The sequence below is a fragment of the Euleptes europaea genome, chromosome 11, assembly GCF_029931775.1.
Source record: "Euleptes europaea isolate rEulEur1 chromosome 11, rEulEur1.hap1, whole genome shotgun sequence".
In the NCBI taxonomy this organism is placed as follows: domain Eukaryota; kingdom Metazoa; phylum Chordata; class Lepidosauria; order Squamata; family Sphaerodactylidae; genus Euleptes; species Euleptes europaea.
This window is the reverse complement of record NC_079322.1, coordinates 80,109,128-80,135,239: the sequence shown is the minus strand read 5'-3', so window position 1 is coordinate 80,135,239 and position 26,112 is coordinate 80,109,128. Positions and strand designations below refer to the sequence as shown.

Here is a 26,112-nt window from a genome sequence, read left to right as displayed (position 1 = left end):
TCGACCTCCAGACATGGAAATTGTTATGGGTGGCTCTCCTCCAGAGACCCAGCCGGCTAAAAAGAAAAAAGAAAGAAAAACACACACATGAAGGGGCTTTCACTCAGGCGACCCAAATGCCCCCAAAACCCTTTACTCAACCACAACTAGAGGAAGAGGATTTTCAACCTTTCAACTCATTGTCTCAGGAGGAGTTGACCATCTTTTTCAGTTGACACCCCACAACTGCTGACAGTGGATGCAGCTACCGAGGGGAGGCAGGGAGCCACAGGCCTTCATCAGCCCTGTCTGCTTCTTCTTTGGGTGAGTTTAACACAGCAGCATTGAAACCCACCTTGGGAGCAAGGGAGACTGTACAGATGGAAGAATGGGAAAAGGTCAAACACAGCCCTATGTCTGAGGGCTAGAGCTGTTAGTTTCAGAAGAAAAACTCTTCTCGGGAAAGGAAAAGGAGGGCGGACAGGGGAATGGGGAGGATAAATGCTCTAGCAAACAGGAGAGTGGGAATGTGTCTGGGATGGAGTCCCTTCCTAGCTCTGAAGCGGGGTCTGGGAATGAACTAGATAATAGCTCTGAAACAGGGGGGATAGAGAAATGTAGAGGGGAGGAGGCTGAATTAAACCTTGAAAGGGAGAGTGTTCACATACCATGTGTTTTGCAAAGCAACATTATGCTGGCAGGAGTGTCTTGTTCTTCCCCTCCAGGAAATTTTTTCTCCCAAGGTGAGGTGAATAGAGGGCGGCGTTCCTCATTACCAAACTGTTTCCAACTAGAGATGACGGGTTATTCTCAAGTTATTCCATATTTGGGAAAACAACCTGCCCAAGAGAACTTTTCCGTAATCGACTAGAGTCATTCCCAATCCGGACTGAAGAAGGACTCTGTAAGTAAAGTGATCATAACACATGTAACATCTGCAACACATGCAACACCTGCAACTCTTCCGAGTCTCCCTAGGATCTCGTGTGAAGAAGCACAACCAATTGTAAATGTCTCTGTCAATAGTTCTGTAAATGATCCCGCCCATACAAATGTGGATTTAGGGACCAACGAGTCGGAGTTATTGGTTAAGGAGCTTACACCGATCATAGTAGACACATTGGAGGTGGATTTAATTCACCCTGGCCAGCCCCCAAAGACCCCACATGTACCTGCAGGTCTGTGTGCAATCACATCAGATGAACTTACGAAGTCCCTACCCCTCCCTATACACAAAGATGATAGAAGAAAAGAGGAAGAAATGTTATCCTCTTCATCCTCAACTATAGATAGGGATACTTTTCCAGGGGAATTAGAGGAAAGCTAAATCCACACAAAGAAGGGGAAGGGGAAAGGAAGCACCCTTCTCTCCTTCATGAGAGGCCTCCTGCACTAACAACTCATGTAGAGTCACAAATAAATCCAAACCCGGTTACTAATTTACAGTGCCTCTTCCCCTCTTACATCTGGTCAGATTATTAACTCTGGCCAGACTACTACATCTACTACATCTATTACATCTATTATTTCTGGAATGTCTGTACCCATTGTAACAACTGCACCTACCCGAGATCTACGTTAAACTTACCTACACCTTTAACTACATCCCTTCTCGTCATCCTACCTGGGGCTACTATTACAACTGAGACTACTGCCATACCAATAACTGAAACCTCATTTAGCCAAACATCCACACTCGCATCCCCTTTGACACCCTCTTTGACAACTAACCCCCAAACACCTACCCTCCCAATATTGACACAACCAAGATCATACGCACAAACTCTGAAAGGGACCACCAGGAATTCTGGGGGACTTGAGGAACAAAGAAGGAGAGGGCCCCTGGGGAGCTGCCCCATAGAACGTTTGACTAAGATAGGGAGCGAATGGAAAATGATTTTTTTTTAGAAAAGTTCTTTGATGAGAGAATGGATGCCAATGCTGATGATTTTGACCCACGTCAGCGTTTTGTGATTAGGTTCAGATACAAAGTCCTAGACTTAGAGAAACTAACAGAGGACCACATGGTAGAGGTCATCTTTTTAGGCCTTTTAAAAATCCCGAGAACTGATATCCTAGCGGTCATTATGCCACCAGGTTTTCGAGAAACCGATATCTGTTTGACCTCAGAGAGTGCCTACCAAAGGTTTTGGGGGAGGTTTCGGTAGGGCTGTCGATTCGGTTCGGCCCGAACTGAAAAACAGCCGAATTTCCCCTGATTCGGTGGTTTTTAGTTCGGGACGAACCAAACTCAAAAATGGCGGGAAACCGGGGGAGCCGAATTCAGCAAGTTCGGGAGTTCCCGAATAAATTCAGAAAATTCGGGGCGTCAGTAAGCAGCATAACCATCAGTAAGCAGCATTCTCCTCCCCCGGCCAATCGGTGGCCAAGCTGGGTCTTCTTCTGGCCAATCAGTCAGGATTGAGTACTGGAGGAATCAGCTGCTGCGCAGCCGGGCCGGGGAGAGAGTGAGAGAAATCCTTATGGGGGGTGCTTGTGCACATTCGCTCCTTTCCGTGGCTGCAGGGGGAACATTTTTTGGGGTAGAGACCCCAAACTTTCAGCGGAGCTTCAGATGAGCCTTCTTAAGAGACCCCCCAAGTTTTGTAAACATTGGGTCAGATCACTTCAGGATACAATGGTTCCATATTAACATACCATACCCTCATTAGCACATTATCTTGATACTTACAGGACAATGATTAGCACATTACTTTTGCAGGACAATACTCAGCTCAAACCCAACCCCTTTCTGACTATATATTACTCTTCCTACACCCTTGACACTGAGAGACACTGTCCTTCAGTGTTACTACTCTGAAGATGCCTGCCACAGCTGCTGGCGAAACGTCAGGAAAGAAAATACCAAGACCACGGTTACACAGCCCGGATAACCTACAAGAACCAATTGGGCAAGAAAGGAAACAACAATGGTTATTGCAGTTAGACCAGAGTAAAGCTTTCGACAGAGTGGACCATGATTATCTTTGGGGAACATTATAACAACAGGGCGTCCTGGATCCTTTCCTGTGCTTTCTCCGGGTTTTTTATCCGGGAGCGCGGGTGTCCCCGTATATTAGGGGAGTGATGGGTCCTTCCATCCCCGTTGTCAGAGGTGTCCGGGAGGGATGCCCCCTTAGTCCTCTGTTATACATAGCCGCATTGGAACCTTTCCTCAAGGCTACAAGAGGAGCTTTTTGGTCAGTGGGCTCACTTCTTTATACAGTGATAATGTAAAACTGTCCACTGTAGCCCACGCTGACAATGTTTACCTGTGGATGAAAGATAGAAATGACTTAGGTAGGGTCTGACGACATCTCGAGAACTATGAGAAAATCTCAGGAGCTATAATTAATGAAGAGAAAAGCGAAATCTACATTTTAGATGGGGCGTCTACAGTCATTAAGGTTCAACCAATGTGCACTTCGGTAGGCGAGAGGAACGTAAGGGACATTCCAATGGAGGATACCCCTTTGGAGATGATCAAAATTCTGGGAATCCTTTTTTCCTTAAAGGAGACTGGATGGAGAGTGAACTGGGTTAAGTGGGAAAAGCGAGTGACCGACTGCCTACGAAGATGGAAATACTGGAACCTCTCCACAAGTCAGAAGGTCCAATATTTTATGACATACTGCATCCCAGCGGGAAACTACTTAGCAGGAGTTTACCCACCCCCAGAGGCTGTCGTCCAAAGCTTTACTCGGGAGGTGTTTCAATGGCTTTTTGGAACAGTTACGTTTCCCTTGTCCAGACTCGTCACCCAACGGAAACGAAGGGAAGGAGGGTTGGGACTCATAGATGTAGGGTTATGGTTCCTTGTCCTTTTCCTTTATTGTAACTGTGGCACTTGACACTTTATAGCAGACTCGGATTTAAGGGTAACAGAAGAGTCGTATGCCTGGATCTCCTTCGGCAACTCCTGGAAATCAACCAAATGGGGGGGAAAGTGGTGGTACGAGGAATCATCCTTCCACAGATTGTCAGCACCCCTGAAACGGGATCTCCCAGATTTTTTAACGGAAGCGGCCATAGCCATCCCGGCGAGGATCATCAAAACAGAGCTCGAAAATGGTAAAGGATCGGTGGGGGTTTTATACTGGCGACTTTTTCACCAAACGCATCTCATACCCTACGACGAAGGGAGGAAAGAGAAGCTTACTCTGTCCCTGTATTTGAGAGACCAAACCTTCCCAATCCCCACCTTTACAGATAATACCGTGCCTTTTTTCCTTCGGGATTTGCAATGGAGAGCATACCACCAGGTTTTATATACGGAAGCAATGAGGATGGGGGTTATGGAAGAGCAACTACAGTGTAAAAGACCCCTTTGTTCTTCCATATCGACTCCTACACTGGAGACTATTCAGCATGTAGTTAAAGAATGTGGGGCGGTAAAAAAAGAGAGGGCAGCTGTGACGAGGGCCCTAAAGTGGCCATTTTGGGGTGCGCAAGAGTGGGAAACCATAGTTTCAGGGCTAGAACCAGAAGGGGGTTACGGCCAGCCTTTACAGCCATGGCCACGTGAACGGGAGATCCTTTGTTACCCTTTCCACAAGAACATCACGCACAAAGCCCCCTGGTCAATAATTAGGCTGATAAATTTGATTTTCTTATTCACAGTTTTTAGAAATAGGCACCCTTAATTACTTTCTCAACTATATATTTCGAGTAAAGGTGTGGGAAGAGAACAATACAAAACGGATACAGTGGAGAAATAGATGGGGATGGTTCCAGGAGGTGAACCCTCCTATTCCATGAGTTCCATCACTTATACATATTTATTGACACATTTTATTTTATTTCATTCTATTACCAGGGGACTCAGACTCCATGGAGAATAGAAATTCTACCTCACACATTCAGAGAGTGGAAAAAGATAATCATATTTTTCTGTGAAATATTGGGAACCATTGGGAATTGTCGCTTACTATCTGTCTTTCCGTTTTCTTTAGTAGAGCACTGTAATAAAAGAACAGGAATCAATGAGTAAAAAACAAGCAAAACTATAAATAAACCTTCAATTTGAAACCAAAGTTATTACTGTAACCAAAGTTATCACTGTTATTACTGTTATCACTGTTGTTATAGCTAGTCGCTTAAATCGTTCCAATTACTGTTATCAACGTTATTACGGTTTTAGATAGTACGTATTATGTATTATGTAAAATGTGTTCTGTATGATGTATAATGTATTATATAATCAGCATTATAGATTTAATGTTCAATGTTAATGTTGATGTTGGTTCAAACTTTTGTAACACTTTGCTGTTCATAATTGAGTTATTATGTAGAAAGGTTAATCCATAAATAAAAATTATATCTTCCTAAAAAAATTATATTTTCCTAACCCTAACCCTAACCCTAACCTTGGGCTGATCATGGGGGGACCCCTTCTGAGCCCCATACCTCGGGGGGCCCTGCCCCAATCGTCACCAAACCTGGGGGTTCTTGCAAGAAGGGACCCCTCAAGCTACGCTGAAAGTTTGGGGCCTCTACCTCCAAAGATGACCCCCCCCGGAGCCGCGGAAAGCTGCGAATTTTTTGGCTTTATTGCGACGGGCAGATGGGGGACCCCTTCCGGGCCCCATACCTCGGGCCCCCCTGCCCCAATCGTCACCAAACTTGGGGGTTCTTGCAAGAACGGTCCCCTCAAGCTACGCTGAAGGTTTGGGGCCTCTACCTCCAAAAATGCCCTCCCAGAGCTGTGGAAAGGCACAAATGAGTTTTTAATGGCTTTAAACCCCGAATTTATTCGCGAACTCCAACCTTCATGCAGAATTGCATGGATCCGAATCGGGAGAGTTCAGACTTCGGCGTTTCCTGAATAAAAACGGGCTGAATTTTGCCAAATCTGAATTTTACCGAATTTTTTTTTCCAACAGCCCTAATTTGAATGCCTAAAAAGCATGATATCAATAATAAAGATTCTTTCCTTTAATCCACCATGACCTCCCAACCTTCACAGGGACCCTGCTGGACTGTAGATGCCATTTTTGCTCATTTCCTCATGCGGAGTTGACAGCAGGTGGAAGATGCAGATCAAAGAGTGCTTTTTGCCTTGTTCTTTAGCTGACCATTGAGATTCTGTCCCCTCCCAACATTCTCTCTGGCTGCTTTGCTGGATTTTTGTAGTATTAGTTGTTTATAGATTCATGCGCACAAAAATACACAAACTGGCTATTGAATGTGAAGTTTTTTAAGTATTGATAGAGCTTAACAAATTTGACTGTGAAATCTTGTGATCACTATTATGCTGCACTAACATTATCATGGCCTTTTAAATACATTTTTAAATATCCGACTTTTAGTAAATAGGACCCAACTAGATTCCAGTCATTTGCATTTGACTGTAACAATGATACTGATTTTTTTTAAAATAAAGAATGCAGCAATGGAATCTGAGGACAATAGCTTTGGTGGTATTAGCACAGCAAAGATAGTCTGGTTGAGAGAAAAATAACATCTGTAATAGTTCAATGTTAAACGTTTGTCTCTGTTTGCAAAAGTAAGCTTGTTTTTTTTACATGTAATGTAATTTTATTTGCCATTTAATTGTAATTACACTGGCAAATTATACTGGTAAACTAATGTAAACTTTTGTAGTTTGTTGTGGTTCATGTAAAATAAAATGTGGCAATAGATCTCCAGTGTCTACCAGAAGGAGTAAGGATTCCAGCCCCTAAGGCAAAGTCCTCTTTCAGGAAGCAAAACAGGGCCCTCTCTGCCACTGTCAGGGGCAGCCAAAGTGTGAAATGCAATTGCATCATCTCTTTACGGGACAGATCAGCTGTCATTTGGGTAAGGAAGAGGCGTGCCTGGGATTGCGAAGGAATTTGATCTGAAATTGTTCCCTTGTCAGCATTTTCAAAAGGACCTTTGCACTAGCAGTCCAAGGAGCTCTTCTTCAAGAAGCATTTCTGCAAGGATTCTTTTTTTCAGGAAAACAACGTGAGGGACGCATACAAATCCACAATCTTCCTGAACAAAATATGAAGCCTGCTCACATCAATGCTGTCGTTTTCTGCAGCATCTTCCTACTGAAAACAGGTGGGTTTAATTTTAGATAGCATTCCTTGAAGGGAAGTGTCTTGTGGCTGACCTATAAAGGAGGAATCCATTGGACAATTCTGATGGATAAAATGCAAAAAAAAAGTTTTTTGAATATGTAGGTAGATCCTGAAGCTATGCAGCTCCTCTTCATGGCACTCAAAGAGAGCAAAGGATGGCTGGTTCAAGCACATTTGCGACTCTTCTGTTTTGGCACCCCTTTGACCAATCAGGACAAGGCAGGTAACAACCAGAGAACAAGTACAGCAAACATTATATCCTTTAAAACCTTTTAAATATGTGGACCCCAGGCAGGCAAAGAGGAGCTTTACAGGTAAGCACCAGCATCTTGAATTGAACCCGGCAGCTGGTAAAGGGATCTCAATCAGAGAGGCATGAGGTTGGCTCCTATGAAAAAATCTGTGCATGCAAGGAGGGGGTTATTTTCAATTATTTATTCCTCCCACAGCAACTCTTCCTGCAGGTCCCCCCATCACCCCAGGAGCAACTTGGGGGCCACATTCCAGGCTGCAGGCAGAGGTTGGCCAGTCACACCTGGGTACATGGATGTCTTTGTATGCATTGATGTTTTAGATGGGATTCAACCCATGGCCTCGATGGCGGGATTCTGATTACAAGCAGACCGCTGCATTGTGCACCAGCTGAAGTTTCAAAATAGTCTTCAAGGGCAACTCTGTGTAGAGCATATTATAGTAACTCAGCTGCAAGCTAACTGAAGCATGGGTCAGTGTGGCCAGATTGGGAGCCTGGAAAAAGCATTTTCCACTGTCATTGTCACCTGTTTCTCTAGCAGGAGATCAGGGTCAAACAAAACTTCATCTTTTGGTCCATCATTAGGCAGATGCTGCAGGCTGTAAAAAAAGAAACTGGCTTCTTGTAGGTTATTCCATTAGGATTTGTTAGACTATTCTAGCCTAACAAATCCACTTTAGCCTTGACATGGTAGCAAGATTTCCCTTTTGCATCGTACAGAGTTTATTCCTACCCCATGGAAATGTTCTTTCTGAATTATTTTTGAGTCTGTAATTGGGCAAGAGTGTTGCTGATAAAGGGGGCAGGGGAGGGTCTGCTCAGCACGTAGGATATTGTTTTCCTGGAATGCGTGGGTTCAGGGGAGGCACTGCTCTCTTTCCATGGAGGTTAAAAACCCAGCTGAGAGGAGCTTGGGGCAGGGTGCTAAAGAAAACAGAGGTTTCCTCCTGACAGTTTGAGGAGAGGCACAGCCAAGCCAGCCCAAGTTCTCTCAGGGTGCGGCAGAGGCTTGTGCCAGCACGACATCAGTTTCCTCATGCTATGTAAATGGAGCATGCCATGGAACAGGCAGGCCTTTTAAACATACAATTAAAATAAACACGGAAATGTAAGCTTAAAGGAGTCATCTGCTAAGAGGTCCCAGAAGAACTGGGAATTCAGAAAGGATGAGCTTTTAAATTCTTATTTTGTTTCATTTTTTCCCCCTGTAGAGGAACTAGTTTACAATGGGGAGGGTGAAGGAAATCAATAGGAATTTTGATTTAGAATAAGTAGGGCTATGGTTGGGAACACCTGATTGCTTTAAATCCCTACAAGTCCTTGGGGCCTGATGAATTGCATCCAAGGATATTGAAGGAGTTGGGGGATGTCATCTTAGAACCCCTCTCTTTAATTTTTCAAATGTCTTGAAGAACAGAGGAGGTACCAGAGGACTGGGGAAAAGGCTAATTTCTTTTGTTTTTGCTGTCAAGTCACACCTGATTTATGACGACCCCTGGTGGGGTTTTCAAGGCAAGAGACCTTCGGAGGTGGTTTGCCCTTGCCTGCCTCCAAGTCATGACCCTGGTATTCCTTGCAGGACTCCCATCCAAATACTTGCCAGGATCGAGGCTGACAGGGTGTGACTGGCCCAAGGTCACCCAATAAGCTTCCATGGCACGAGTGGGGATTCGAACCTGGGTTTCTCAGATCCTAGTCCAACACTTTAACCACTATACCACGCCGGCTCTAATGGTCCTGTTGTTTTTTAAAAAGGGGGGAGGTGACCCAGGAAAGTATCTGCTGGTTAGTTTGACATCCATTCCAGGAAAGATTTTAGAACAGATTATTAGGGGTCTGTGAACATTTGGAGAACCACAGTGTAATTGTTAAATCTCAGCATAGATTTGTTAGGAAAAAGTCACGACAGACCAATCTGATCAGTCAAGCTTTTTTGACTGATGAGACAGTTCGGAGAGCCTCTCATTGTGATCATAATTCCCAGGAAGGAACATAGGGGAGAAGATGGTCCTTCAGATAACTCAGTCCCAAGTCATGTAGGATTTTAAAGGTCCAAACCAACACCTTGAATTGGGCTCAGGAGTGGATCAGTAGCTGGTGTGATTGCTGTAACGTTGGGATAACATGCTCCTGACAGCTAGCCCCAACCAGCAGTCTAGCCACAGCATTCGGCACTAGCTGCAGCTTCCAAACACGCTTCAAGAGTAGCCCCAAGTAGAGGGCATTGCTATGGTCCAGTTTGGTGGCAACTAAACCGTGCATCACTGTGGCTAAACCAAACAGCTTCAGGAACAGACACAGTTGATGCACCTGCCGAAGGTGGGCAAAAACACTCCAAACCACAGAAGCCAGCTGGTTTTCTAAAATGACTGCAGCATTGAGTCGCACTCCCAAGCAGTGAACCTGGTTTTTCAAGGGGAGTATAACCCCATCCTCTTTCAGTGACTTCACAAGGGGGATAAGATCAAACCCTGTGGCAGCCATAGGTCAACAGCCATGGGGCACAGCAGGAATCCCTCAGCTCTTCCCTCTAAGACTGCCCTTCCGACAGGACTCGAACCACTGTGCACAGTGCCCCCCCCCCCCGTCACCATGCTGACAGGCAGCTCAGTAGGATAGTATGGCTGATAGTATCGAAGGCCACTGAGAGAACCAGCAGAACTAGCAGGGCAGCAGTACCCTGTCTAGTTATCGACAGAGGTCATCAACCAAGGCAACCAGAGCAGTCTCTGTCCCAAAACCCAGCCTGAAGCCAGATTGAAATGGGTCCGGAACATCTTCTCTTCCAAGAGCCCCTGGAGCTGAGAAGCAACTGAAGGGAAAATTTGCCTGTTAGCATGACTGATGCCATTTTTAGCTTGCAAAGCTAAAAGGATGAACTTTTGTACCCATGGAGTTAATAGAATAACAAGAAACATTAGAAGCTGTTCCAGCTGGCTATGCCCACCAGTTTATCAGTAGTCAAGGCCATAAATCTATGGAAAAAACAGTTTTAGACAAGCTTAGTAGGCCATTATCTATAAAAGTGGGTTCCAGTAGATGACTGGATGCATTGCGTTGCTATGGCCTGTTAGTGGTGGGAAAGGAGCCAATGTAACAGTGATGTAAAAGGGGTAAAAGTACATGTATCCAGAGGGATGGGGCTGAGAAGAATGCTTTGCAATTTTGTAGTTAGGAAGGATTCTTTGGCCATGACACAATAAAGTTGTCTTACAATTTTTACTACCTCTGAGTGAACCATTTGGATTGTGAACCCTTCATTAGGACCTAAGGATTTCACAGTCAAGATGTTTTTGACACTGGAACACTCTCCCTTGTGAGGTGGTAGATTCTTTGTTGTTTTGCTTTTTAAGTATAGATTGGACAAGTGGGGACCCACAAGTAACTTGCAGAGAGGGTGCATCCCTTCCCCTATTTTGCCTCATTTCCTCTTCCCCAAACCTTCTGGTAACCAGTGTTATTTTCCAATTGGTGTAATACATCTATGCTAGGTGATACTCCCCTGTACCCACTGAAGTTTCTGTCTTTGGAGTAAACTGCTTTCCCAATGCTGATCTTGCAAACCAGGATTGTTTGAAAGACAGTAGACAGGACTCTGTCTTCTGGCAGCTGGTATATTCATCAAAAATGGCAGACAACACCTGCCCTCAGCCTTCACCTGGGCATGAAGGAGTAAAACCACGTCCAGAAGCGTGCAAGATAGAAGCAAGGAAGTGTATCCTTCACTTCAAAGACAGGGTGGTTCTTATTCAAAATAGGGGATAAGAGTTACAGAATGCTTTCCTGGAAAAGCAAGTATGAGGGTGGAACAGCCCGAGACATAGGCAGAGGTGGAGGAAACTGGTCCAGTTAGGATGGAAATATATTTCAACATACCATCATATCAAAGGCAACAGAAAACACCTGCAAACATCCAACTGGGAATCAATTCAAGCAAATATACCACCCTGAGGAAGAAGGGGGCTTTCCCCCCACACACACAATTTGCTTACTCTGCAGCATAGTGGCTGTGGCCTGTCAGGTTTTATATGTGTCCAGCTGCCAGTTGTGCTCTTCTACAGAGGCATTGCCCCGTGTGCCTTTGTCATACTGCAGGTCAGGAAAGGTGGCATAAGTCCAAAAGGTCACCACCATGGCTAACGGTTAAGGTGAAGGAAGCTATGAGAGAGAGAAAAGTCTTCCTTCAGAAACTGGAAGGATTGCCCAAATGAGGCAAACAAAAGCAAACACAAACTTGCACAAAGAAAATGCAAGCAAACAATTAGAGATGCAAAAAATATTTTGAGGGACATATTTCTAAACACATCAAAACCAACTACAGAAATTCTTTAAGCACATTAGCAGTAGGAAACCAGCTAGGGAAGCAGTTGGACCATTGGATGACAATGGGAGTAAAGGAACACTAAGGGAGGATAAAGCAATTGCTGAGAAACTACATGAATTCTTCTCATCTGTCTTCACTGTTGAAGATATAGGGCAGCTACCTTCTCCTGAACAGAGGTTTTGGGGAGGGAAGAATGAGGAACTGGGGCAAATAGTGGTGGTAACAAGGCAGGAAGTCCTAGAACGTCTAGACAAACTGCAAACTAACAAGTCACAGGGACCAGACGGTATTCATCCTAGAGTTCTTCAAGAACTCAAATGGGAAATTGCTGAACTCCTAACAAGGATATGTAACATGTCCCTTAGATCAGCCTCTGTACCGAAGGACTGGAGAATGGCCAATGTAACTCCCATTTTAAAGAAGGTTCCAGGGGGGACCCAGGAAATTATAGGCTAGTTAGCTTAACATCTGTTCCGGGTAAATTAATGGAAAGCGTTATTAAAGATAATATAGAAGGGCAAGCCCTGCTGAGCAAAACCCAACATGGCTTCTGTAACGGTAGGTCCTGTCTCAATAACCTTTTAGAGATTTTTGAAAGTGTGAATAAGCATCTGGACAGGAATGAGCCTGTGGACATTGTGAATTTGGATTTCGAAAAGGCTTTTTGACAAAGTCCCCCACCAAAGACTGCTAAGCAAACTTCATAGTCATGGGATAAGAGAACAAGTTATGGATTGAGAACTGGCTGAAAAATAGGAAGCAGAGAGTAGGAATCAATGGCCAGTTCTCCCAATGGAGGGATGTTAGCAGTGGGGTCCCTCAGGGATCTGGGTTGGGACGGGTGCTTTTCAACCTATTCATCAGTGACCTGGAGTTGGGGGTGAACAGCGAGATGGCCAAGTTTGCAGATGACACCAAATGATTCAGGGTGGTTAAAACAAAATCGGACTGTGTAGAGCTCCAAAAGGATCTCTTCAAACTGGAAGAACGGGAATGATAATGGCAAATGAGATTCAATGTGAGCAAGTGTAAACTGATGCATACTGGGGCAAAAAAATCAAAACTTCACACATACACTGATGGGATCTGTGCTAGCAGTGACAGACGAAGAAAAGGATCTTGGGGTGGTAGTGGATCACTTGATGAAGACGTGAACCCAGTGTGTGGCAGCTGTGAAAAATTCCACGCTGGCCACAATTAGACGAGGAATAGTGAATAAAATGGCTGCTATCATACTGCCCTTCTACAAATCTATGGTGAGACCTCACTTGGAATACTGCGTACAGTTCTGGTCACTACACCTAAAAAAGGATATTGCAGAGCTTGAGAAGGTGCAGAAAAGAGCAATCAAAATTATCAGGGGACTAGAGCAACTGCCTTATGGGGAGCAGTTAAAATGCTTAGCTTGGAAAGAAAGCGGTTAAGGGGAGACATGATAGAGGTCTTTAAAATTATGCATGGTATGGAGAGAGTAGACAGGGAGAAGCTTTTCTCCCTCTCTCATAATACTAGAACGCGGGGTCATCTGCTGAAGCTGGAGGGTGAGACATTCACAACAGATAAAAGATGTACTTCTTAACACAATGCATAGTTAAATTGTGGAACTCCCTACCCCAGTATGTGGTGATGGTTGCCAACTTGGAGCGCTTTAAGAGGGGAGTGGACATGTTCATTGAGGAGAGGTCTATCCATGGCTACTAGTCAAAATGAATACTAGTCATGATGCATACCTATTCTCTCCAGGGGCAGAGGAGCATGCCTATTATCTTAGGTGCTGTGGAACACAGGCAGGATGCTGCTGCTGCAGCCATCTTGCTTGTGGGCTTCCTAGAGGCTCCTGGTTGGCCACTGTGTGAACAGACTGCTGGACTTGATAGGCCTGGGTCTGATCCAGCATGGCTTTTCTTATGTTCTTATGTCAACAAAGGTGAGGTGGGAGGGCCTCCCAACAGAAATTCACCTAGCACCAAATTGATAAATGTTTAAACACTAGGCAAAGACTTACTTTTTTTTACCCTGGGCCTTTGTGTTGTTATACATCGTTTACCTTCTTGTCTGATTTCTGTCCCACTTAAAGCTTTTAATTGTCCTTCTATGGGATTTTGTTGGTCTATTTTAAGCCCTCCTGAATGTTTCTATTGTCCCCTTCTGGCCTGTTCTTTAAAACTTGGATACTATTATCATTAATTTCATTAAGAGATATGCCTTGGGTGTGAGTTTATCTCACTCACCCTTTAGTTTTGATTTCTCAATATTGTTTTTAGTTTTAAGATATGTTGGAAATCATACTGTATATGGTTTGACATTAAAATGTAGGCTATAAATATTTTTACTAATAATTTCAATTCTTTAAACAGGAGCCCAATACTCTTGTTCGAATCAGTGTGGAAAATCTCTAACCAAATGTTCATGTCAAGCAACCTGTGAGTCCCTGGGAATTTGCTGCCCTGATTACTGGGAATTCTGCCTGAGTATCTCTCCTTATTCAGGAACTCTGCTGGGTGGAAAAGATTTTACTATTTTAAATGTTACCTTTGACATCTCTGCTGATGTGAAATGCAGGTGAGTTGAGAAAACTCACTTAGTTCCATGTAATACATGTTAGGATGCCTCTTTGAGGTCCCTCCCTTCCCTAAACCTCATTGTCCTCAAACTTCACCCCCAAATCTTCAGGAATTTCTCAGCTTAGAATTGACAACTCTAGTACATGTGGAAAACTTTGCCACAACATATTTTCTACATTCTCTTTATGTGTGTGTGTGTGTGTGTGTGTGTGTGTGTGTGTGTGTGTAGAAGGCTAGCAAGGGAGTTAGTGGCTGAGACAGCAGGATTTGAACCCAAGGCCTCCTGGTGTTGGTCAGGTGAAAGCAGTTGCCTTATTTCAATTGGCCTCAGTGGGTTTTGTGTTTGACATTGGCAGGTTTGCACAGGAAATTGTCACCAGAGGCTACGTTGCTGAAGATGGACGTGCTCACTGCATCTCCCCTTTGCTCTATCAGACTGGTATGGTGAGCCTGGAGATTTCCAGCGACGGTGGGCAAATGTTTCCTCGCTCAAGCATGTGGTTCTCAGGTGACTTCTTTTCCATTCGTTTTTAAATGCACATTCTTCTGCAGAACCAGGACACATCATGCCGAGTTATGTCAATTTCCACTTTGGGGTCAGGAAGGAATTTTCCTCCGGGCCAGATTAGCCAGGGATCCTGGACGTTTTTTGCCCCACTGCAGGGGGCAGTGGGGGGTAGCTGTAAATTTCCTGCATCGTGCAGGGGGTTGGACTAGATGACCCTTGGGGTCCCTTCCAGCTCTATGTTTCGAAGTACCCATCCTATTCTCTTGGCTGCTTCATTTCCTTCCTCAAAGGGTGAAATAAGAATTATCCTGAAGACAGTGAAAGAAGGAAAAAAATGAATGACAATAATTTGGGGCACACCAGACTACCATGCTAGTATGACCTGTGGGTTTCCTTCCATGGGTTGGGGATGGGGAAGGCAGTCCCATCTAAGCACACAAGGAAGCTCCCCTTCTCTCCCCCCCCCAACTGCTCATGAGAGTGAGGTGTTGGGAGCTTGGCTGTTGAAGAGGTCTGGGCTCCCGACATTCCCCTCTGCCAAAACTGCTCCTTTGTACGCCATTCTGAGTATCAACCCATGAGTAGGAGATGACGGTGGCAGCTCTGTTTGATAATGCAGATCACCACAGCAAAGTTGCAGCTTCAGAAAAAAGCACCTTGGTGAATGAAACTCACTGGCAGTACTACGGCACTCCTGGGACCGGGGGAAGCCTGACGATGACGTGGAACAACTGGACACTCCGAGTCAGCCATGTCAACATAGAGCTCTGGGGGTATCGGGAAACAGGTAAATCTGCACCACAGCTATGTGTGCAACAAGGAAGCCATAACAAAGAACACCTACTTGCTATTGAAGCTGTAAGTAGTTTTTAAAAGAACAGGAGACCAGGCAGGAATAAGCATTCACAATGAAAGGACGTAAACGTGCCTCTGTTGGGTGCTGCTGTTTAATTTGTTCATAAAACTTCTGGAGTCCGGGCCACAGTGGTGAGGTAGGCGGTGATGTGGACTACACCAAATGATTCCCAGGTGGACTGTGAATAGCTCTGTAGAGATCTCTCCAGGCTGGGTGAACGGGCAGCAAAAGAGCCAAGGAGGTTCCGTGCCTGTCAGTTTGGGGCACAAATTGTTAACTGCACACATACATTATTGGGAACTGAACTGGCAGTGATTGACTAGAAAGCTGTTGTAAGCAGCCGAATTGGTCCGATGATAATGACTGCCTAGGAGAGGGACGTTGGGGTGGAGACTCAAGGAAAACATCAATTCAGCAGTGGTGAAAAGGCAAACCCCAGGCTAAGGATCGTTAGAGAAACGTCTAAAAACAAAATGGCGAGTCTTGCAGTGCCCCTTGTGTGATGAGGAGAAAGGCAGGCACACACATTTCCTTCTTTACCTCACCTTACTTCCAGCCCCATCCTAAGGCTGAGGGTGGCACCAGAGGAGAAACGCCAGTGGAACTGCAGAGTTGGTGGATGGAACCCAAAGGGCCTTCCGCGGGTGCTGTGGAAGGCTGTGATCCAGTGCCAGTGGGGCCTGGAACACAGAGACCGTGCTGGAGTCCCTGGCCCCATGAGTCTCCCGCAGCAGAGGCGAGGGGGCAAGGAGAGACTCAGGCTGTCCATAGCATCGAGCCCATCCTGGGAGGCAAGCCATGGGGCAGTCCCACAAAAGCAGGCAGGCAGGCAAGTACACAACCCCCCCCTCAACCCCTGGAGCCCCGTGCACCTCCACCGATGCCTGCTCGCAGGGCATGCCACGGGCCATCAGACCTGCTTCTTGGCATGGCCCAGTGGATCATTCTACCACTTGATGCCTTCCAAACAGTCTTCATGACCCAGCAAAGAAAGCCTGTCTGCTGCTGTGTGCCAAAAGCTCTCTCTCCACGAGTTTGCCCTGCTGCCCTTCGAGGTTGCCTGTGTCCACCATGCGCTGATATAGCAGCTTTTCCTCCACCGGCTTCCAATTGGGTGGCCAGGGAGAGTCCTCGACCCCGTGTACAGTGATGTCCATACCGCCAGGTAGCCTTTGGGGTCCTCCAATGGCACCCAAGTAGGGTTGTGCAAAAAAAAAAAATTCAGTAAATTTCGGGTTTGGGTTTATTGGGCCCGATTTTTTTCGGGAAACCTGAAATAAGCCAAATACCCATACCAGTAAATATGGGCATTCGGCTTATTTTTGGGTTTTCCTGGCACATTTGTTATGGCTGCTTCCTTCCTTTTTTAAGAGTAGTGGGAAAACTCAATTTCCCATGATTGATTGTAACCCTGCAATTAACCATGGGAAAATTAGGTCATTTATGCATGGTCGCTTTAACCTCCTTTATTCCGTTTCAGCCAGGATCAAAGTAACCAGGGTTGGGGAAAACTGTTTGCATTGGCTGGATTGATCAGGGACGAAACTGTGTGCTAATGGAGGCATGAATACAGAAAAGCAGTCTCCCAAGTTCAAATCATGTCCCACCCCTTAAAATGCTGCTCTGTAATTGGCTGACTTTGCAAGTCATCCAGAGAGAAGACTTCCTTCCCCCCCAGACCCAACTGCTGCATAAAAGCTTTTTAAGAACAAAAAAATAAAAAAGGAGCAATCTGAAAGAAGGGGGGGGGATCCAAGCCTCATTTTTTAAAAGCCTTTCGTTTGCTCAGAAAGAGCTCCGAGGTAGCAGGAAGCAGGAAGCACTTGAATCCCTGCCTCTTTACACACTGTTTCGTGATTGGCTGTGAGAGAATCTTCTGTGCTTCCCCTGTTTGGCTGCCTTGAAGAAGGGTTTGGAAAAGGGTGGGGCGAGGCTCAACCCAAGAAAGGTGTATGCTCGCTCTGTGGCTCTGGAATGAGCCAGGAAGAACGGTTTGACTCAGTCCAGAAGAGGAATGGGAAAAGCCGGGTTCGTTTTGTGTTGAAGCAGCGTTGAGCTTCCAAGGAATGAGGTAATGTGCATTCCCAAAAATTTGATCCTGGCTGAAACAGGGAATAAAGGAGGGTTAAGCTATTAGGGGATCGGGGCCCAATTCCTGTAAAGGGATCCCCGATACTTAACTTTCTGCTACCAATTCAGAGGGATTGGATCGTTCCTCTTGAACTATAGAGAATTGAGATCACACACACGCACAAAAGACACAAAGCATTTGTCTTTGTGTTAAACAATCTTTACTCTAACTCAGGGTAGGGAAAAAGTCACTGGGATACAAAACAAATAATTCTGTCTACATTCTATGTTTCCTATACTTGCCAAAACCTTTAACAAGGCACTAAGCTTACTTATGAGTAGGCATCCTTAGCGAAAGGAGAGCCTCTCATCATCCTGCCTGGTTAGCAGTGGAAGCAAAAGTGTGCAACTGCTTTCTCTTCTAACAAAGAAATCGAAAGCAGTTAAACATGCAAAATAGTTGTATACGTGACCCTTGGGCACGGCCGCAATGGCCACCTAAACTGACCACTTGGTCAGTTACAATATTAACCCCTTAACTGTCTGACATGTAACAAAGCTCGCTATTTAATACCCAACATAAGCAACCATGCATAAAACACCTTAGTGTCTTGAGGGAGGAAGCAGACGGTGGCCATTACTTACAAGTCTAAAATGTAAGTATTTTTAAAATTCTCCTGGGGGGAATATTTCAAGGTAGAGCCCCCCAAATTCACAGCATACCTTGGGTTAGGGGGTCTGATTTTATGGGGTCCGGAATGGGTCTCTATGGAGGGGGGGCGACCCATTCCGGACCCCATAAAATCAAAACCCCTGACCCAAACTTCACCAAACTTCAGGGATTGTGCAAGGAGAGTTCCTTCAAGCTACACTGTGAATTTGGGGGCTCTGCCTCGAAAAATGCCCCCCAGGACCTGAAAAAGCCTAATAATTATTCGACTTTTTCCGGAATTGCCTATTCGGCTTCAGCTTTCTCCCCAGGTTTGTGCATTCGGTAAACCTGAACTAGAAATTTACCAAAATGGCTAAATTTGGCTTTATATTCGGTTCAGGTTTATCGATATGCACAGGCCTACACCCAAGGGAGTGACGCTGTGGCATCCGGCAGAGTTGGCACACCCTTCGGTGGTGGGGGTGGCCCTGTCCAGACCATGGAGGCCTGGCTCAGGCAGTGGAGCTGCAGACTGCATAACAGGTGTCACAGGGAGGCAGGAGGCTGCCATGGGCAGGGGAGGGGAGTTGGTGTAGAACAGGCTGCTGCTGGTCCCTAGGCCAGTGCCACCACTGTCCCACACTGCCCCGATGTCAGAAGGCAGCAACAGTTTCATGGTCAAAGCAGCCGGTGATGGTCACATGGGAGTGTGTGTGTCCCCCCTGCCCCCATGCATAGGGCTTGGGGGGGGCAGAAGAGGGTAAGAGAGGGAGAGAGGCAAAGGAAAGCAGAGGGGGCTTGGCTAGAGGGGTAGGGTGTCTGGTAAGCCACACAGGACACACCAGGGGCCCGCTGTGGCTTGCGGAGGGGGCAATGTGCAGCTCATGGGTGGTGTCTCTCTCCTGATCTGGTGTCTTACTCCACCCCTGCAGGGCAGGCACAACCCACACCACTCCTGTGCCCCTGGCCTAGGAGGCTACATGCTCTCCACCTGCTGCCTGCCATGCCTGTTTGGGTGGCCGGAAACCACAACCGGCATGTTGAGAGCCCACAGTTGAGAAGTTGCACCTGAAAAGGGTTGTGGCTCCAGGACCTCTGCAAGGTGCTGAGCCTGCCCCAGGTTTGCCAGTCCCAGGTTGTGAAATACCTGGAGGTTTTGGGGGGTGGAGCCTGAGGAGGGGAGGGACTTTAATGCCATAGAGTCCAATTGCCAAAGCGGCCATTTTCTCCAGGGGAACTGATCTCTGTCGCCAGGAGAACAGTTGTAATAGAGGGAGATCTCCAGCCACCACCTGGAGGCTGGCAACCTACCCTGCCCTGACATGTATTCCATCAGCCAGAAGGCCCTCCTAGCCCTCTGGGGTCTCTCACAGGTCTCCCAGCCCCTGCCAGCTGCTACATGTGCCAGGCATGATCACATGCATTTCCCCACCTCTGAGGCCAAGCTGCAGTTGGTTGCCCTGTTTGTGCGCCTTCTCTTGTTCAAAAGTGGTCTATCACATTTTGACTGGTGTGGAGAAGCTGGAGAGAGAGAAATTCCTGCCTCTCCTGGTACTGGAATTTTCAGTCACCAAGTGGAATTGATGGGCAGTGGATGCCAGAAAGGCAGAACGACATACTGCTTTCCCCACCCAATACATAATAAACTCATGGAATTCATAGTAGGGTATGAGCTTTCGTGAGCCACAGCTCACTTCTTCAGATACCGAATCTGAAGAACTGAGCTATGGCTCACGAAAGCTCATACCCTACCAGAAAATATTTTTGTTAGTCTGTAAGGTGCTACTGGACTCTTGCCCTTTTCTACTACTGCAGACAGACTAACACGGCTACCCACTGTGAATTATCTTTGTGGAATTCATGTGCAGGAGATGTGGTGATGGGAACTAGCTGAGAGGGCTTTAAAGAGGAGATCCAACAGATTTATGGGGAAGGGGGTCTCTCAGAGGCTGTGAACCACGACAGCTGGAGGCTTCCATGGGACCTGGGCGTGCAGAGGCAGGGGAGCTCTGCATAGCAGGTGGTGCAGGCGGTGGAGAAACTGGCCCATCTCTGACCACAGGGAGTTCAAAAGCTGCACAGCTTTCCTCTTGGTCAAGGAATGTACAACCTTCCCCCCAACCCCCATGGTTCACCTTTCTCTTCCTGTTCAAAGGGAAGGGATACTTTCTATTTCAGAGAGCATCATTTCTGTCTTTGTATTACAAAACTCTCCGTCTTTTTTTAAACTTGAGGGTAATAACTAATTGATGGAGCGCGCTCGGTCTTGGCCTTCTCTCATTCTGCCAGGCCTCAGCTGAGGAGAAACAGAAAGTGGGTGGGTGAAGCACTTGCCTAATTCCTGGCCCCTCCCAGGAACCACAACATAACCTGTTTTGTCCACGTTGCAACACTCTCTACCCTTTGGTCACTCCGTCTCTGTATTCCAAGGTGGGGCTCTAGCAGGGTGTGAGCTAGTCTTTCTTATGTGCCTGTAAAGACAGTCATGCTAGAGCTTCTTTCCCCTGGTGTACCAACTAGCCCTGAGACATGTCCATTGCTTCCTCGTAACAGCCCTGTAATGTAGACCAAGTTACAATGAACTTGGAGGGGCAATTCTGGAGTGTGTGGTATTTCTTCAGATAGACAAACGATAGGAGAGGTGAGGTGAGATTGACACTAAACCCTGAAAAGACATGGGCAACTCTGGTTGGGAGGGGGGGGGGCTTGAAGGACATTGTGCTGATGGAGCTCACCTAGCCCTTGGTGACTCTGTTAAGAGCCTTGGGGTGATATGGGACCCCACATTATTTCTGGAGCAGCCAGTCAGAGGAGATTTCCGGTTCCAGATGAGCTGAGAACAGCATTGTGGTGGTGCTCTGCTTGGCGGAATGTTTTATTTTCCTCTATTTTCCTTTATTTTTAGCTTTATTACCTTTTAGTTTTATTATTTTTGTTTGTTAGCATTTAGCTGGCTGGTGTCCACACTATTTAGAAAGTTAATAATAGGCATTTGCTGCTCTGCCTCCCTAATTCTTTCACAAGAAGTTTGAGCAAACTTGACACTGAGGCGAATGCCGAAGGCTTCTGCTTTGGGGTGATGGCTGTACAGCTGGCAGGGGGCGGGGGGGGGGGATGACAACTTGTACTCACCTATAAGCTAAGTGTGTGTTGTAATGTATACAAGAAACCTCTAGGGGGGCGAGTTTCTGCTTTGTCCTGCATTCACGATACTACAGCATGTAACAGAATTTGTTGCAGAAATCATCCGCCTCCCTCTCTTATTAGGGTGAGGCAGAGTGGTGAGAGGGCTGAGCAGAGAATCCAGTTAATGTAGTTGCAAAAAAGGCTTTCTTCCTACTCAGCATAGCCCGAAAAATGGCCCCTTACCTTGGTACGGCTGATCTGGCCACCTGGATCCAGGCCACAGGAACATTGAGACTAGACTACTACAATGACCTGTGCATGGGTCTCCCCTCAAAATCAGAACAGAATACACAATATACCCGGCCATCGATACAAAACAATACATTGGATTATATTCGTAAAAAATAACCCCAGTAAACAGAATACATAAACACAGACACAAACCACGCCTTCCTCAGGCTCCACCCCAAAAACCTCCCGCCGGTGGTGAAGAGGGACCAGGCAACCCTACTTATTACTCCCATTCTGCAGGCTCTTCACTGGCAGCCCATCAGTTACTGGGCTCAATTTAAGGGATTAACTATCGCATACAAAGACCTTCATGTCCTCGGTCCCTCCTATCGGTGAGGCTGTCTCTCCTCCTATGCTCTGCCACGACAGCTTCGCTCATTGGCGCAGGGGCTTCGGCAGGTGCCAACCTGCAAATGGGTGAAATCAGCAACTGCGCGTGCACGTGACCTTCTCTGTTGTGGCCCCCACCTTGTGGAACGGTCTGCCTGAGGAGGTCAGGAAAGCTCCCGCTCTCCTGGCTTTCCATGAACTATACAAAACCGAATTATTAAAGAGGGCTTTTGTACATAGGCAATAGTCTTGCTCTGTACTAAACGATATACTTAGTTATTTGGAAAAATTATTAGGGACTGGGGCATATACTACTGTGTATAGCTTGTTGAAACTAGGATCCTGCTATAGAATTTTGCATGATTTAATGTGGCATGTTAACACTTACCCTTTGCTTCAGTCCTGTTGTTAGAGTTCTGGTTGGTTCTACAACCCTAATCCTGTTGCACTGTATGTAAAATGTCCCATCTGTTGATTGTATTGACTTGAGTCCAAATGAGAAAGCTGGACTGTAAATAATTTAAATAAATAGGTGCCTTCTTGCACTGCTTTTGAACTTCTAGGGCTGGAAGGTAGAGAATCTATGTGGCTTCTGTTAGAAATGCTAGACTAGATACACCCTTGCCTCATCCAGCAAGGAAATGCAATAGCAATTAGCGGTTCTCCAACTGAACTCCATGCAGATCTTCTTTGGCCTGAGCTGGCTATTTTCCCCTTCCATAAACAGGAGAGCCTTACTCTGAAAACTGGGCTGCTGAGTGGAAGTATCTGTACACTCTGGGGAAAAACTTTCCCAACGTGGGCGCGTTCACTTTCCTGCCTGCCCCTTCTGCTCGCTACAGTGCCTGGGAACTGGGGGCACTGAGAATAACTTCCAATGGCTCTTTGGAAGGACAGAGGTGAGTGATGAGTGCTCTGTGGTGCCCCCCCCCCCCCCCGCACGGTGGTCTGTGTCCTTCTGCCACAGGAGAGCCAATGTGCGGCATCCTGAAAGAGCTCAGAAGAGAAAAGACTCAAATGGCTCGTTTTTACTGGCCATTCCCTGCCTTTGGTACACGGAAAAGCTACTTTCCCTTTCCCCTGACCCACCCCTGCCATCAGCTCTCTATTGCCCGGGTAGGAAGTGAATCCAGCTGCTTACGCAGGGATCAGCTCACTGCCCATGGGTTCTGGGTTAAGAAACATATCGACCAATCTGTCTTCACCCATCTTCCCTGAAGTTGCAGCCCACTTCTCCTCATTTCCTGTTGCTTCCAACAACTGCTTGCCCCTCCTCTCTGGGTTTGCTGCAATTCCTGGCTTAGTCTGAGACGGGACCACTGAGGCAGCCATGCCGGGGCTCAGCATTCCAGGTCATAAAGATGGCGCACCTCTTGATGCAACCTTATACTGTAGAAATGGCTTCTGGTGTTGCAGAAGATGTGGTGGTCCACCTCCAAGTCCTCCCCCCACTCCAGTCTTGGCCCACCCACACTGGCTTCCAGTCTCTTTCTAGGCACAATTCAGTGTGCTGATCTTGACCCTTAAAGCCCTATGTGGTCTGAGAGCAGCATACCAGAAGGACTGGCTAAGCCCAACTGTTACAGTCATCTTCAGCGGCCCTCCTTCAGGAACCCCTACCTTCTGAGACTAGGTAGGTGGCAACCTGGGAGAGGGCCTTCTCGGTCATTGCACCAAAGCTCTGGAACTCTCTCCCCAAGGAGATTTGTCTGCCCCCTTCTGTTGGCATCTTCTGACAGTGGGTGAAAGCTTTTTTCCCATCTGGCATTCCCTCAATAATCCTTCCTTCCTGTTTTAATTGTTTGTTGTTTTTTAAATGTATTTTAGGACTGGTTTTAGTTGCTTTAATGATGTTTGTTGGTTTTAATGGTTTTTAAGATGTGATTTTATTATGCATGTTTTTAATTTGTTAGCTGCCTTGGCAGTCCTTATGAGGGCAGAAAGGCAGGGTATACATTTTGTGCATCAAAATAAACAATTTCTGTCTTTGTTCTGATCCTCCACCCTCAGCCATGTGGCAGCCATCTGGAGCCCAGAGCATGCCTTGGCTTGGCACCTGGAAGACGCCTTCAGGGAAGATTCGGCTGCATGGGCAACTGCCAAGTGTCACGCCTGGGATGCCAAAGAAAAGGGCCTGCCCAGTTTCCTGACAGAGATTCTTGACTGCCCCTGCACTTTGGCACAGGCCAGGGCAGACACGGGTCGGTTTCATGTAGGTTGCTGATAAGATCCATGCTCCCTTTCCTCTGCGTCCACCTTACATGCTGTTAGTGACTTCAGCAATAGATAGGCTTGCCAGGACCTGTAGCTCCACCGGAAGGAGCTTTGCTGGGCTGTGGTCGAGGTGCACGATGCACGCGCGCGCCTGTCATGGCACGCATGAGCACCTTGTGCGACGCACCTGCATCACTTCTGGGTTTACCCGGAAACAATGTGGACGCTCTAGCGATCTCAGCCTAAACTCTATGGTTTCCATAGAGTTTTAGCCAAGGTTGCCAGAGCGTCCACGTCGCTTCTGGGTAAACCTGGAAGTGATGCGTGCGCTGCATGCCCGCGTGCTTGCCGGCCGGCCCTCAGCTGGTAGGCAGGCAGCCCGGTGGATTGCCGAAATTTTACCTGCCGCCACCAGGCACTTGGCAACCCTAGCAATAGACAAAAATCTTGGCGGAGGCCCAGACTCCACGGGATGTTGCAGTTCTGTGCTGGGAATTCCAGAAGTGTGAATTTGTCTCCAAGAAGCAGCTACTTGGTGGGGGAGAAATCTGGGCCCAAGGACTTCAGTATTGCCTGGGGAAACAGTCTCCAGAGCTACTTTCAACCTGGGCAGACACAAAAAGAGGGGCATTATCCTGGAACATGTCTTTTTCCAGGCAGGGGAGCTGGAGAATCCCAGGTCTAGTTCGACACTCTAACCAGTACGTCACATCACTCCTTACCTTCTGCAACGCACTGAAATGCAACCTGGTTATTCCTCCTCTCCCCCACTGCTTTCAGGGCCAAAATGCACACCTGGAATTGAAATCACAGAACTGGAGTCTCCCGGGGGCTTAGTGGATGTCACAAAATCTTCTTTAGAGGTGGCAGAGGTTTCTTGAACACTTCCAGGTCAGAGACTGAAACCAGCGGAAATGCAGCTGGTACAGAATGTGGCAGTGAGGCTCCTTACTGGGGCCTCGCTCTGAGACCGCCGAGAGCCGGTACTCTGTCAACTGCACTGGCTCCAGCTGGAGCATTGGATCAGGTTTAAGGTGCTGGTTTTGACCTTTAAAGCCTTACACGGTCTGGGATCCTCGTATCTTTGGGATCGCCTCTCCTGGTACACCCCCCGAAGAGCATTGCACTCTGCTGACAACAATCTGTAGGTGGTCCCCGGTCCCAAGAGTGGGTGGCTGCCTGGTGGAAGGCTCTGTCTGGTGGCATCTGCAGAGTTCCCCAGGGCCTATAAGACAGAGCTTTTCCACCAGGCCTACGACTGAGGACAGCTGCAGGTGATATTAAAGCTGGCCTCACTCCTCTTCCCCCCCCTTTTTTCTTTATACAACTGCTGTTATTGGGGGGGGGGAATAGCCAACTGGGAGCCTTAACGCACCTTTTACCTACTACACATTATCGCCTTGCTCAAACTGCACGGTTTGGCTGCCCTTTCAAATTTCCCCTCCACATCTTGACTTTTCCCTCGCTGTATTGTAATTCTGCCGCTCTGCGTTTCTCCTTGGGGAGAGTCGCATAATCCATGACTTCATGGAAGTGCGACAAGTTTCCCCCCTCCCCACTCTTAATTCCCCCCCTTTTAAGCCGATCTCCTGGTGACTGCCGCCCTGCGCAAGGAAAAGGGCTGCTTGGTGCAAAGAGCCAGGATTCCAGCATTGTATTGTTGCTGTAAAAAAACCATTCCGCCCTTCCCCCTTCCCCTGAGAGAGGCAGGAGCATGATCGGTTTTAGGGGGCTACCGCATTATGTATTCCCAGCGATGTATCAAGAGTTTGAAAATGTTATAAAAAACATCGCTTTAAAAGGGTTTTGGGATTCCACGGCTAAAAAATGGTTGGAAGACGTCTTCACAGCTAAAGGGACCAAACAAAGTGTGAACAG

The 26,112-nt window shown here is 46.9% G+C and overlaps 1 protein-coding gene across 1 annotated transcript in view; it reads left to right on the top strand.

Annotated features, from left to right (window-relative positions):
• The window catches only part of SUSD2 (sushi domain containing 2), a 65,651-nt gene that overhangs the window by 9,360 nt on the left and 30,179 nt on the right, over nt 1-26,112 (top strand). The window contains exons 2-7 of the mRNA XM_056857196.1: nt 6,919-7,026; nt 13,981-14,185; nt 14,544-14,695; nt 15,315-15,482; nt 22,748-22,919; nt 24,031-24,232. Coding sequence (XP_056713174.1) covers nt 6,919-7,026; nt 13,981-14,185; nt 14,544-14,695; nt 15,315-15,482; nt 22,748-22,919; nt 24,031-24,232 — 1,007 coding nt within the window. The remainder of the gene's footprint in view (nt 1-6,918; nt 7,027-13,980; nt 14,186-14,543; nt 14,696-15,314; nt 15,483-22,747; nt 22,920-24,030; nt 24,233-26,112) is intronic.